This window comes from Cervus elaphus, chromosome 21, assembly GCF_910594005.1.
Source record: "Cervus elaphus chromosome 21, mCerEla1.1, whole genome shotgun sequence".
Classification (NCBI taxonomy): Eukaryota; Metazoa; Chordata; class Mammalia; order Artiodactyla; family Cervidae; genus Cervus; species Cervus elaphus.
This window is the reverse complement of record NC_057835.1, coordinates 34,584,190-34,599,668: the sequence shown is the minus strand read 5'-3', so window position 1 is coordinate 34,599,668 and position 15,479 is coordinate 34,584,190. Positions and strand designations below refer to the sequence as shown.

The window sequence follows — 15,479 nt, the reverse complement described above, 5'->3', positions numbered from 1 at the left end:
AAGCTAAAATGAGGTAGTATCCCAAATATTTTCACACCAAACCATAATCAAAGACTCAATATAGCCAAATATTAACTTATTTACAATTTCAAAGTAGTCATCAGTAGTATTTTCTATCTTTTAAGCACAGTTCTTTGATTTTTAAATAAAAGCAAGTCCACCATTATTATTCAACAATTACACTTTCTCACACAAATTTGATTCAAAATTTTTACTTTCGATACATACTTATTGCTACGATTTCCATATATCATAACCAAGACAGTAACAGTTAAAATGAGAACAAGTTTCTCGGAATATATTATATTTCACATGTAGACCACACTGTCACATACAAGATTCCAGAAAGGAAGGAGTTACTAGGATTCAAAAATTGTCTTTTTTCTGACAAGACAAAGCTCCTTCACGACAGCCTGCTAAGAATATCTTAAATTCAGTTTAGCACACCTAAAGACATACCTAAAGAACCCCTTGTCTGTTGACTGTTTGGTGGTATGTTTTCCTTAGCCATGGAGATTAATATTTTGCTGTTTTCAGAAAGCTTCTCTGATGCTTTTCCCTGAAAGAGACATAATATTTACAAAAGCAGTGGGGGGAAAAAAATTCCAAAAATGTACAATTAATTTCAGTATTTTTAGTAAAACGAAATTTAAGTGTAAGGTTTAAGGAATTACTCAAAGGTATTTATTAGTGCTGCAATGTTCTATTATTTAGCTCACTGACTTATCAACAAACATTCACTGAGTTCCCACCAGATATTGTCCTAGGCATCAAAAACAGGTAAGTGAAGAAAATACTAAAGGATCTCTGCCATCACAGAGCTTATAAACTACTGTGATAACAAACAATAAACACAACACACAATTAGATTATATGTAGTGAGTGATACAGAGGAAAAACAGAAAAAAAAAAAAAAGAACAAGTTGTAAGGAGGCCCAGAAATGATAATGGAGGAACTGCAAGGCCTGATTGAGTAGGTGACACTTGACCTAAGACTTGAAGATTATTATCTATCTGTTATAGTATTAGAAATCATAATGCTGCTGCTAAGTCGCTTCAGTCGTGTCCGACTCTGTGCAACCCCATAGACAGCAGGCCACCGGGCTCTGCTGTCCCTGAGATTCTCCAGGCAAGAACACTGGAGTGGGAAGAAATCATAATAAACCTATATTTAAAGCTATCTAATAACTCTCTCCTAAACCTGTCAGTCCTGAGTACTGGAGAATGGTTAAGGGCATAAAATGTGGACACATAAATACAATCCTGTATGTGCCTGGATGATTTATTTAACCCCTTAAGCCTCATTTTTGTAATCTATAAAACAAACAAAAATTCTGCCTACTTCACTGGGATTTTATGATTAAATGCTATCATACATGTAAAGTCCTTGGCACAGCTCCTTGTACACAGCAGGTACTATGGAAGGAAAGATAGTTAAGAGAATAAACACTGGATTCAGAAAAAAAAAAAAGGATAAACACTGGATTCAGGTTGCCAGGGGTCAAAGCCTAGTTCTACTATTCTATCACCTAAGTCTCATACTTAACGACACTTATGTCCCAGTTTACTCATTTGGAAAATGACAACAGTATTTATCTCATAGATTCATGATGCGAAGTATCAGTGTAACCACTAAAGACTTTATGCCTCATCCATAGTTAGCACACAATAAATGTTTGCTATATGAATAAAATTATTTTATAATTATGGTGTCCATATTATTTATCATTTCCACCAGGATACCTTTGTCCAGGGCTAAACCAGACGAGACACTGGGACAACAAGAAAACCAAGACTGTCTTGGGCAAGTCATCATATCCGATTCCTCTAATTAGGATGACCCATGTGGCACAGATTAACGTACATCCTGTTTCTTATTACACACACTGAGCCCATGGGAGAAAGCACCACATCTGTCTACACCACGGCTGTATTCTCTGAGCCCAGCACAGTACCCAGCAGTCTCAATAAATACCAAAGCTAGAAAAGTTTTAAGAAAGCCTTTTCAGGCACTGCTTTCAGAAACATTTTAACAGATTTATATTCTGAAAATTAAATACAAAAGAAACTGTCCTGATAAATTCATTTTTGTAGATTTCAAAAATGTTTAAGATACTGATTCATTAAAAAAAAATGAACCTTTTCACAAAGAATATAAGAAATTGCTCTTACATCTATTCTGTTTAAATTCTGAAAGTTCCCTGCAGTAGAACTAGTCTCCTAATCATGTTAGGAAGCACACAAATTATTAATTAAAACTCTAATAAGAGAGAAGAGAAACTGTGAGGTTCAAAACACTACAGAAGAAAAACTGCATTCAAAATTACTGAAATCTTACCCAGGTTCAGGGTCTCAGACTTAGAACAATAGCACAGTTAAACTAAAATATGAAACAGAAGCTTCTCACTCCCAGAAGATGTTTTTCATTTAAAGAGGGTAATCTTCAGAGACAATTTAATGAAACACGTTAGAAGAAAATGATTAACTTTACCTTCATTTCCATGTATGGTGGATCACTTTCCAATTCTGCTTTGTCTCTGGCCAATTTGGCTTTTCGCTCTTCAATAAATTCATCCAAATTATCAGCCATTTTGAAGATACTAAAAATTAAAAAAATTTTTAAATAAGTTTTTAGGGCTTCCCTGGTGGCCTAGTTGTGAAGAATCCGACTGAAAATGTAGGAGCCACAGGTTCGATCCCTGATCTGGGAAGATCTCACATGCCCTGGCGTAGCTAAGCCCGTGTACAACTCCTGAGCCTGTGCTCTGGAGCCTGGGAGCCACAGCTCACAAGGCCGCGCACCCTCGAGCCCACGCTCCACCACCAGAGAAGCCGCCACAACGAGAAACCCAAGCGCAGCCCCGCTCTCTGCAACTAGAGGAAAGCCTGCACAGCAATGAAGACCCAGCACAGCCAAAAATAAACAAAACTGTCTTTTAAAAAAGATCACAGTCTAAATATTTAAAAACCCTTCAGTGAGCATAGCTGTATCAGAATATCTTTAGGCTAATTATTAACACGCAGGTTTAGTCTACATTTAGTACTCAGTGTCAGTTATCAAATTGAGGACATCAAACAAGCTTGAATGAAATTTGCCTACCAGCTTTCAATCTCAACTCCCCCCAAAACCGCCAACATACTTTAAAATATCAGAAAAGAAATAAAAAGGAAAATGAACAACCACCACCACCACATCAGAAAAAAAAAGAAAAAACTTTTGAACCTACAAACAAAAGACTTTTATTAAAATTTATTTTAACCATCTGGAGATAATTCTGAACTTACAAAAAAGTTACAGTAGGAATTGTACAGAGAACACCTGTATATCATTTATCCATTCTCTGTTGCTTAAGATTTTGCACCACTTGCTTTACCTTTGTGCACACAAGTTTGTCCTTTTTACACAATTTTTCTAAAGTTATTCACAGCATGAATTACACATATCAGCGCTCTTTACCCCTAAATGTTTCATTGTGTATTAAGAATTATTTTCTTACATAACCTCACCATACTTGTCAACTTCAGCAACATCTTTTTTATCTACTGTCCATGTTCCAACATTGACACCTGACCTAATACTATCCTGTACACCATATTTTTCTCTCTCTTCCATTAGGATCCAGTCTAGGTTAGGTCTAGCATTTCACTGTTATGTCTCCACTTTGCAACATTTCTACAACCTTACTGTCGTTTATGACACTAATATTTTGTAATGCAGCTCACCCACCACCTACTCTTTTAACAGAACAGTCCTTATTTGGAGTTTGCCTCATGTTTCTTCATGACTAAATTCAGGTTATACATCATCAGAAAGAATATTACGTAGGTGATGTGTCCTAAAGGTGTCAACAATGACAGACACACATTCACCTGCTCTTTACTAGTGATGTTACTTTTTATCACATGGTGGTCAAGACTGATCTCTGCACTACTGTTTCCTTGTAAGTAATAAGCAGTCTATAAAATGGTACTTTTACACCATGCAAATATTCTGCTCCTGAACAAAATTTCCAAGATTTAGCATCGACTGGTGATTCTTAATTGATTTAATCTTTGATTCCTGATGCCTGAAAAATGCTAATTTTCCAATTTCTTCACTCCCTGCATATATATTTATCAGTTGCCACTGATTTATTTTTCAGTTTATTGTAAGACTTCATAAAAGGTTTTTTTTCTGTAAGTCCTGGATTTTTAAAATCCAAAGCTGTTGGTTTTCTTGAGGAATAATTTACATGCCACACAACTTACTCATTCCAACCAGCAGTGTATGAGAGGTGCAGTTGCTATATATCCTCGCTAACGCTTGGTACGTTCAGTCTTTTCGACAGTCGTTCTAGTGGGTATGTTGGGCTTCCCTGGTGGCTCAGCAGGTAAAGAATCCACCTGAAATGCAGGAGACCCAGGTTCAATCCCTGGGTTGGGAAGATCCCCTAGAGAACAGAACAGCTACCCATTCCAGTATTCTGGCCTGGATAATTCCATGGGCTATATAGTCCATGGGATCACAAGGAGTCGCACACGACTGAGCAACTTTCACTTCACTAGTGGGTATGTTAAAGTTTCTCACTGTGGCTTTAATTTGCATTTCTCTAATGACTATGATGTTGAACATCTTTTCACGTCCTTATTCGTATATCCATATATATAATCATTGGCCCAAAGCCTTCAAATCTTCAGGCCCATTTTTAAAATGAAATTGTTTTCTTATTGAAATGCAAGAAACAAACAAAAAAAACTTTTATATAAGCTAGATACAAGTCCTTCATCAAACACGTTTTGTAAATATTTTCCCAGTCCGCAGTCTGTTTTCAAATTTTTTAATGTCTTCTTTTCTTAATACTTTATCTTTTACAGCAGTTTTAGGTTCACAGCAAAATGGAGCATAAGGTACAGGTTTCCCTTATATCCTCTGCCCTGACTCATGTAATCTCTCATCCACTATCAATATCTTCTACCAGAATGGCACATGTTACAACTGATGAATCTATACTGACACATCTTACCACCTTCAGTCCATAGTTTACATCAGGGTTCATTCTTGGTGCTGTGCTTTCTATGGGTCTGGACATATGTATAATGACATGGATCTACCTTTACTGGATCATATAGAGTAGTTTCACTGCCCTAAAAGTAGTCTGTATTCCACCTTTTCATTTCTCCCTCCCCTCCAGCCACTGTCAACTGCTGATATTTTTACTGTCTCCATAGTTCTGCCTTTTCCAGAATGTCATATGGTTGTAAACACACAGTATGTAGCCTATTCAGACTGGCTTCCTTCACTTACTATTACATACTACTAAGGTTTCTCATTGTCTTTTCATGGCTTTTCAGCTCATTTCTTTATAGCACTGAAAAGTATTACAGTGTCTGGATATACCACAGCTTATCCATTCCTTCACCCCACACTCAAGGCTAGCATGGCTGCTTTCAGATTTTGACAATTATAAATAAAGCAGCTATCAACACATGCAGTGATGTCTTCCAACCAGCAAACGTTTTTAAATTTTATGAAGTCTAATTTATCTATTTATCATCAATTTTTAATCAACTTTTTGTGTCTTTTGAATCATATGTAAGAAACTTTTGCCTAACCTGAGTTCACAAATATTTTCTTCTATGTTTCCAAATCCTAAAAGATGATGCTGCTAAAGTGCTGCAGTCAGGATGCCAGCACTCATAATGCCAGCAAATTTGGAAAAATCAGAATGGCCACAGGACTGGAAAGGTGAGTCTTCACTCCAACCCCAAAGAAAGGCAACACCAAAGAATGTTCAAATTACTTTACAACTGCACTCATTTCATGTTAGAAAGACTATGTTCAAAATCCTTCAAGCTAGGTTTCAACAGTACGTGAATAGAGAACTTACAGATATACAAGCCGGATTTAGGAAAGGCAGAGAAACGAGAAACCAAATTGTCAATATAGGCTGAATCATAGAAAAACCAAAGGAATTCCAAAAAACATCTACTCTGCTTCATTGACTATACTAAAGCCTTTGACTGTGTGGATCACAACAAAGTATGGAATATTCTTAAACAGATAGGAATACCAGACCACCTTACCTGCCACCTGAGAAATCTGCATGCAGGTCAAGAAGCAACAGCGAAGCCTGGCATGCGGCAGTTCATGGGGTTACAAAGAGTCGGACACGACTTAGCGACTGAACAACGATGTTTTCTTTTAGAAGTTTTATAACCACCTCTCTTACGTGTATTATTTCTTATATCTTATACCGCAATCCATTTCAAATGTTTAAGGTTAAGAGTCATCAATGTTCAATTATATGCATCTGAATATAAACTCCAGCACCAGTTTTTGAAAAAACTATCTTTTTCTCACTGAAACTAATTTATTTTTAAATAAATCCTTGAAAAATCCACAAAAATTAATGACTAATTCAATGTGTGGCAAGAAAGGAGCCAGTGATAACTGAAGTTTTAAGTCCTGGAAACTAAACATTAATAGACTCCTGGACAGAAATAAGTCAGAAGAAGCTGGGTAGTTTGGCAAGGTTTGGTTTCTCTGTGTTAAGTTACAGTTAGTCACCGATGATGACCAACTAACTGATGGAAATTTCCAACAGATTCAAGAGGACCATATTAGAAATCTTTGTTTAAAAGTTAATAATTTTAAAGATAATAGCTGAAGATCTGGAAAATTAAGGCAGACAGGGAAAAAAGATGATCCAGAACTAAATGATAGCAATGTTCATTTGAGGTGGTAACAGAAGAATTGAAGCTGGGGTGTGGGGGTGGGGGGGAAGTACAAAGAAGGAATAATTAGAAGAGGATACAAAGCAAAACCCAGTCAATGTAACTTACAGAAGGAAAAAAAAAAATGAGAAAAAAAGTAGTAAACAATATTAAATGCAACAGAGCTAAACAAAAAGGCATGCACAAAATTTAATATTTGGAAAGTGAAAGTCACTCAATCATGTCCAACTCTTTGCAACCCCATGCACTGTACAGTCCATGGAATTCTCCAGTCCATGGAATTCTGAGTGGGTAGCTTTTCCCTTCTCCAGGGGATCTTCCCAACCCAAGGATTGAACCCAGGTCTCCCACATTGCAGGTGGATTCTTTACCAGCTGAGCCACCAGGGAAGCCCTTAATGTCTGGAGGAGGACAATAATAATTTGGAGAAATGTAGAAAAGCAAGTTTTACCTAAAAGAAGTATGTTGAAACTTATATTATTATAGCTAAGTAGTACATAATGTGAACTTCATTTTATTATTTACTTCCAAAAATAACACTGATTTGAAAATGTGGCCTTAGCAAAATATATTGCAAACCAAGAATAGTTAAGTGCAGTTTTTCACAAAAGAGCTTTTCCTAATAAAAATTCAAAACAGTTCAACAGCAAACAGTAGTTTCAAGTGAAAGTCATGTTTTAAAACCTAATTTCCTAAGTATTTTATGTCTGAAAAAAATAAAAGATAATGATGGGATGATACATATATAATAATATAATTTGCTATACAATTTTATAAAGAATTTAAGCAGAAATGTCTTTAAATCTAAAAAGAAAAACTGTTTAACAGGCCTCTTTCACTCTGTTAATCAGTTAATTAAGGTCTGTTAATAATTATCAGTTTAACATGTTCATTTCTTAATTCTAACCAGACTTTGAATTTATAAATAAGTGGATTTCTCTTTATTACAATAACTTAACATCAATTATAAATTCTAGAACTGATTTCACTGAACAGTTATCATAGCAATAAAACATTTTTAAGCAGTGGTAGTGAGCATAAAATACATCAATACCTTAGCTGGGACTTTATGGTGGTCCAGTGGCTAAGACTCAGCCCTCCCAATTCAGGAGGCTCAGGTTCAGTCTCTTGTCAGGAAATTAGATCCCACATGGTGCAACTAAGTTCACAGGCCCCAACTAAGACAAGGCACACCCAAAATAAATAAATAAGTAAATATTTTTACAAGATGCCATAGTTAAAATATAAAATTTAGTACATATAAGTACGTTTAATTATCTCTAATTTTGCCCTGCTGTCTAACCTGATCAGAGTATAATATCTCAAGATTGAAGAGTCAAAAATACTAATAAGCCACCTTCTGGTAATACCCTCCAGAGAACACCAGGAACATTACTATAGTTAAACTAGCTGGATTATTACTCATCAAATTGAGGGATGTCAATGCCACCATGGGGAACTCTGGAGTATCTTATTAAGAAGGTGTTAACAATTATACAGTGGAAGTGAGAAATAGATTTAAGGGACTAGATCTGATAGACAGAGTGCCTGATGAACTATAGACATTGTATAGGAGACAGGGAGCAAGACCATCCCCAAGAAAAAGAAATGCAAAACAGCAAAATGGCTGTCAGCGGAGGCCTTACAAATAGCTATGAAAAGAAGAGAAGCAAAAAAAAAAAAGAAGAGAAGCAAAAAGCAAAGGAGAAAAGGAAAGATATACCCATTTGAATGCAGAGTTCCAAAGAATAGCAAGGAGAGGTAAGAAAGCCTTCCTCAGCAATCAATGCAAAGAAATAGAGGAAAACAATAGAATGGGAAAGACTAGAGATCTCTTCAAGAAAATTAGAGATACCATTTCATGCAAAGATGGGCTCAATAAAGGACAGAAATGGTATGGACCTAACAGAAGCAGAAGATATTAAGGAGAGGTGGCAAGAATACACAGGAGAACTATACAACAAAGATCTTCATGACCCAGGTAATCACGATGGTGTGATCACCAACCTAGAGCCAGACATCCTGGAATGTGAAGTCAAGTGGGCCTTAGGAAGTATCACTACAAACAAAGCTAGTGGAGGTGATGGAATTCCAGTTGAGCTATTTCAAATCCTAAAAGATGATGACGTGAAAGTGCTACACTCAATATGCCAGCAAGTTTGGAAAACTCAGCAGTGGCCACAGGACTGGAAAAGGTCAGTTTTCATTCCAATTCGAAAGAAAGGCAATGCCAAAGAATGCTCAAACTACCGCACAATTGCACTCATCTCACACGCTAGTAAAGTAATGCTCAAAATTCTCCAAGCCAGGGTTCAACAGTACATGAACCGTGAACTTCCAGATGTTCAAGCTGGATTTAGGAAAGGCAGAGGAACCAGAGATTAAATTGCCAACATCCGCTGGATCACTAAAAAAGCAAGAGAGTTCCAGAAAAACATCTATTTCTGCTTTATTGACTAAGCCAAAGCCTTGGACTATGTGGATCACCACAAATTGTGGAAAATTCTGAAAGAGATGGGAATACCAGACCACCTGACCTGTCTCTTGAGAAATGTGTATGCAGGTCAGGAAGCAACAGTTAGAACTGGACATGGAACAACAGACTGGTTCCAAATAGGAAAAGGAGTACGTCAAGACTGTATATTGTCACCCTGCTTATTAAACTTATATACAGAGTACATCATGAGAAACGCGGGGCTGGATGAAGCACAAGCTGGAATCAGGATTGCTGGGAGAAATATCAATAACCTCAGATATGCAGATGACACCACCCTTATGGCAGAAAGCGAAGAAGAACTAAAGAGGCTCTTGATGAAACTGAAAGAGAGTGACAAAGTTGGCTAAAAGCTCAACATTCAGAAAACGAAGATCATGGCATCTGATCCCATCACTTCAAGGCAAATAGATGGGGAAACAGTGCCAGACTTATCTTTTTGGGCTCCAAAATCCCTGCAGATGGTGACTGCAGCCCTGAAATTAAAAGACATTTACTCCTTGGAAGAAAAGTTATGACCAACCTAGACAGCATATTAAAAAGCAGAGACATTACTTTGCCAAGAAAGGTCGGTCTAGTCAAAGCTATGGTTTTTCCAGTAGTCATGTATGGATGTGAGAGTTGGACTATAAAGAAAGCTGAGAGCTGAAGAATTGATGCTTTTGAACTGTGGTGTTGGAGAAGACTCTTGAGAGTCCCTTGGACTGCAAGGAGATCCAACCAGTCCATCCTAAAGGAGATCAGTCCTGAATATTCATTGGAAAGACTGATGCTGAAGCTGAAATTCCAATACTTTGGCCACCTGACATGAAGAACTGACACATCTGAAAAGACCCTGATGCTGGGAAAGATTGAAGGCAGAAGGTGAAGGGGATGACAGAGGATAAAATGGTTGGATGGTATCATTGACTTAACAGACATGAGTTCGAGTAAACTCCAGAAGTTGGTGATGGACAGGGAAGCCTGGCGTGCTGCAGTCCACGGAGTCACAGAGAGTCAGACACGACTGAGCGACTGACCTGAACTGAAGAAAGACTCACAGGTTGGGCTTGTATTAGGTGATTTGGGGGAGGGCTTAAGGAAGGTGCTAGTGGTAAAGAATCCACCCACCTCTTTCTTGTAGGTGACGCAAGAGATACAGGTTCGATCCCTGAGTCGGGAAGATCCCCTGGAGGAGGAAATGGCAACCCACTCCAGTACTCTTGCCTGGGAAATCCCATGGGCAGAAGAGCCTGGCAGGTTACAGTCCATGGAGTCGCAGAGAGTCAGACATGACTGAGCACACACTAGCTAGCTAGCTTAAGGAAGCAGATGTTTGCTCAGGACTAAATGCTGTCAGGCTGCCGCTGCTGCTAAGTTGCTTCAGTCGTGTCCAACTCTGAGCGACCGCATAGACGGCAGCCCACCAGGCTCCACTGCCCCTGGGATTCTCCAGGCAAGAACACTGGAGTGGGTTGCCATTTCCTTCTCCAATGCATGAAAGTGAAAAGTGAAAGTGAAGTCGCTCAGTCTAGTCCGACTCCTAGCAACCCCATGGACTGCAGCCTACCAGGCTCCTCCGTCATGCTGTCAGGAAGTAAGTATAATTCTATGATTGGACATCTTAGTAAATCTAACCACAGGGAGGCTAAAGATGTAACTAGTAGAGCAGCAGCAATCATAACCAACTGGGAGTTAGTTACTTTGTGGCTGGGACAACACTCTTGTTTCACCTGTGTTTGGACATGACTGTGGAGTAGCACTGTTTTTCACTTGCTCTCCCATAGACACAGAGCAGCTCTGTCTAATATTGATGTTCTGTGCAACTGCGTGTCTTCAACAGAAGAACACCAAGTCTAAGCAGTATTGTCAGGCCAATTTCTAGCAACACCAAGCCCTTGGTTACATGCTGGCCTCTAGCTGTCATGGCCATTTTTCTGCTTCTCACTCCTAAAATCATGTGACAAGTTACATAAAACATATTTCAATTAAAAATTTATTCAAGAATTAATGAATCATAGAGACTGAATTAATGGATACAGTCTAAGTACAAAATAGAGTAAAAAAGGTTTACAATTTTGAGATTAAGTTACAAGGAAGATCAACCTGAGAAATCTAAATGGGATTCTTCATTCTTCCTTCACTCTACAATATAACACCACTCACATTTTTCCCAAGATATTACCAGTTTTTCTCCCCAGTAGCTGTAAATGTAGTATGTAGATGATAAACAGTTTTCAGAAAATCAGTTTAAGTGAAAGACATGGATTTGAAACCAATTCTATCACTGATTGACTCTATGTGATTGACCTCAGTGTGTTCCTTAACTTCTCTGTCCCTCTGCTTCCTCACCTGTAAAGTAGAACTATCTAGTCCAGGGTTGCTATGAAGAAAAAATGAAATGATTCAGTACATACAAAGTGTACGGTACCTTTGACACACAGAAATCAATAGCCAGGGACTTTCCTGGTGGTCCAGTGACTGAGAATCTGCCCTGAAATGCAGGGGGACGTGGGTTTCACCCCTGGTTGGGAAACTAAGATCCTACAGGCTGTGAAGCAACTAAGTCTGCGTACTGCAACTACCAAAACCATGTGCTCCAGAGCCTGCATGCCACAACTAGACAGTGTCCCGGCACCCCAAGAAGAGATTTCACATGACTCTAAAAAGATTCTGCATGCCACAATCAAGACCCGACAAAGCCTAATTAATTAAAATAAATCAATAAATCACAACTGTTTTACTAATATTAATTCTCATTATATCTTCATAGTCTTTGTATACATGTATCATCCAAAGTATACTGGGATTCATGTCACCAACAAATAATACTTATTTATCATAATCCAAATCAATATCTTTAAATTTTAAACATACGCCCTTCATGCTTATTATATAGATAGTAATATAAGCTGACCAGAAACATATTCATTCTGAAAAACCTGAGTCAATCCAAAAAACAGAGAAACCAGAAAGAACTGAGTATGCCTGCTGCCTTCTCCCAATCTCATAACCACAAAGGGAAGGGAAAATATTGTTCCCATTCTTTCTCTCTCTGGTGAAGCGCAAATTTCCACCCTAGGGCTTCCCTGGTGGCTCAGAGGTTAAAGGGTCTGCTTGCAATGCGGGAGACCTGAGTTTGATCCCTGGGTCGGGAAGATCCCCTGGAGAAGGAAATGGCAACCCACTCCAGTATTCTTGCCTGGAGAATCCCATGGACCGTAGAGCCTGGTGGGCTATAGTCCATGGGGTCGCAAAGAGTCGGACACGACTGAGCGACTTCACTTTCACTTTTTCACTTTATGGAAGTATTAGGAAGGGAAAGTAACTCCCATCCCAAAGAAGGACATTGTTCTAGATGCTAGGGGAATGAAAAGTGTGATATATGATCCTTGCCCTCAAATTTGGGGACATTATGTCCCCTGCCACACTGGCTCACAGTCTAGCCAGACTGGGGTTGATGTGAGGTACCCACCCATAAAGGATCCAATAGTGGTATCAAGAAAACAATCTGAATACATCTGGAATTCAGAGTAGAGTCCATGTTGGTAAAAAAGGGTTAGTAGTTTTTAAAATGCTTTTTAAAGCTATAAAAAAAAAAAAGAGGTTGTCAGGAAAAAGAGACCCTAGTGCAAGAGAACAGAATAGCAGGGAGTGATTATATATGCAGGGGGGAACCTGTGAAAAAGCCTTAGAAGATAAAAGGGAGTTCTGAGCTGAACCAAGACAACGTTTTTCATTTCCCATCCACGTGAAGATCTTTCCACCTAATGAAAGGTGCTAAATCTTTTTCTCCTGGCAGATGACATCCACATGAATAACTTCCAAGGCTGTATCTAAACTTTGACAAATCTCTCTAAATATTGCTAAGAAGTAAATACCACGTTACTGGGAGGAGAAAGGCAACAGGGTTAGGACAGAGGGAGCACATAAATTTATAAAGGCATGACTAAGTCTGTTAGTAACTGTTAATAATACATCATTAGTGCTAAGAACAGTAGCATAAATTAGATAAACTTTTGGTTATGCAAAATTGCCAAAACATTTATTCAAACACTTTTGTCTCCCACTCAGGAAAGCAATCAGAACTTAAGTCAGAAAGACGTTAAAGGATAATCTGCAATCCACTCAAAGTCTGTAATAGTTAATCAGGTTAAGTCTAAAAACTTCATTTGAGAAATGCTGTACTCAAAGCACCTCCCCCCCCCCAATTTTTAAATTTATTTCAAAGTTAAACCCAAGACACTTATTTCTCGTCTAGGCTGACCCCCTGCTTCCCCTTAGTCTTCCCCAACAGAGAATATGCATGCTAACTACTTTCATTCTACAATCACCGCTGTCCCATCACTATACCAGCATCACCTGAACTGTGTGTGTGGTATTCTGGATGTTTTTAGTTATTTCACTAACTGCAAAAGATTTTCTGGGTTAACCTGTCACTTGAATTTTCTGGCTACTTTTGAAGATGAAGTCCAAAGAACTCTTAAATGATTCTCCAGTGGGGGGTGGGGGGAGATGTTATTTCATAGGATAGGTATTAGCAACGGAGCACCTGTGGCTATGCTGATCCCATCTGCCATCACTAGAAGACAACCTGTAAAACCAATCATTTGATGCAACAGCCAACTAAGTGACTCAAAACTGAAGTTTTAATTTAAAGAAAAACCTAGAGGGAAAAAGCAATCCCAGAGAACTCATTCTAAGCAATCCATCATTATGCCTGTGTGTGTGTCTGTGTGTGTGGAAGGCACAACCAGATCCATTCAGTGAAAGCACCTTTTTTCAATTTATCCTTTCTAAAACCACCTGCTCCCTTCCACTGGGTTATCTGTACTGCGTGCCTGGGTGCTAAGTCACTTCAGCCATGTCCGACTCTGTGCAACCCCATGGACTGTAGACCTCCAGGATCCTCTGTCCATGGGGCTCTCCAGGCAAGAATACTGGAGTGGGTTGCCAAGCCCTCCTCCAGGGGATCTTCCCAACACAGGGATCAAACCCTCTCTCTTAGGTCTCCTGCACTGGCAGGAGGTGTTCTTTACCACTAGCGCCACGTGTGAAGGAGACTCAAAATTTCCTCCCTGGGGAGCACTTCAGCATACACTTAACCATCAGAAAGTCAGTGCACTCCTAGCAAGAAGAAATATGCAGAAAAGAAAGCAATATTTTACGGGTTACCATAGGATTCCTTTTTGCTTATGAACATGAAAAGCCATTCATTCATATAAAGTTGAACCCTGTCTGAGGATAAGTGGCTTTTTACAAACTCATATTGGTTACTATTCAGTTCAGTTCAGTCGCTCAATCGTGTCCGACTCTTCGCGACCCCATGAATCGCAGCACGCCAGGCCTCCCTGTCTATCACCAACTCCCGGAGTTTACTCAAATCCATGTCCATCGAGTCGGTGATGCCATCCAACCATCTCATCCTCTGTCGTCCCCTTCTCCTCCTGCCCTCAATCCCTCCCAGCATCAGGGCTTTTTCCAATGAGTCAACTTTTCGCGTGAGGTGGCCAAAGTACTCGAGTTTCAGCTTCAGCATCAGTCCTTCCAGTGAACACCCAGGACTGATCTCCTTGCAGTCCAAGGGACTCTCAAGAGTCTTCTCCAACACCATAGTTCAAAAGCATCAATTTTTCGGCGCTCAGCTTTCTTTATAGTCCAACTCTCACATCCATACATGACCACTGGAAAAACCATAGGTTACTATTAGACTCCTTCATTTCCAGAGGTGTTTGGAATCGAGGTAGTGGCTTACTATAGAAATTAGTCTTCCCAGAAACTCAAGCTAAACTTCATCCTATAATCTTGAAACCCAGCCTCTCTCAAAGAATGAATCCCAGTGCTAAGTTATTGCAAACGTGATTCCAATCGCAGGAATCAAGGCAATTAGAAACAACTGGTTCAAGCTCAAGGAAAACTGGATAATAATAGCGCCGACCTCACAGGGCTGTGGGAAACCAATTTTACTTGCAAAGCAAAGCACTGAGAAACAGCGCTGGGACACAACACTCAATAAACGTTAACCATTAACCCCAATTAAAGGAAAGGTGCTTCGGCAGGCACAGGCAAGCAGCGGAGAGCGGCTGATGGGGAGGACAGGCACGAGAACCGAGGCGCAGCTGGTCTCCGGGTGCCGGCGCCGTGGGTGGCAGTCTCCTCGGGAAGCGTCAACGCGTTGTCAGGCAACCGGATCTCAACAGCACCCGGGGCGGCGGCGGTGGTAGCTGCGGCCCGGAGTCCAGACCGCGTAACCAAGGCACCGCCCTGGGCACGTCTGGCGACGGCGAGACCC

At 39.5% G+C, this 15,479-nt stretch overlaps 1 protein-coding gene across 9 annotated transcripts in view; it reads right to left on the bottom strand.

Annotated features, from left to right (window-relative positions):
• CSPP1 (centrosome and spindle pole associated protein 1) overlaps positions 1-15,479 on the bottom strand; it is a 108,826-nt gene that overhangs the window by 92,898 nt on the left and 449 nt on the right. For all 9 annotated transcript variants that reach the window (XM_043879464.1, XM_043879467.1, XM_043879459.1 and 6 more), the window contains exons 2-3: positions 2,492-2,600; positions 460-559 (exon numbers count right to left, since the gene is read on the bottom strand). In XM_043879464.1, coding sequence (XP_043735399.1) covers positions 460-559; positions 2,492-2,590 — 199 coding nt within the window. In that variant the 5' untranslated portion in view covers positions 2,591-2,600. The remainder of the gene's footprint in view (positions 1-459; positions 560-2,491; positions 2,601-15,479) is intronic.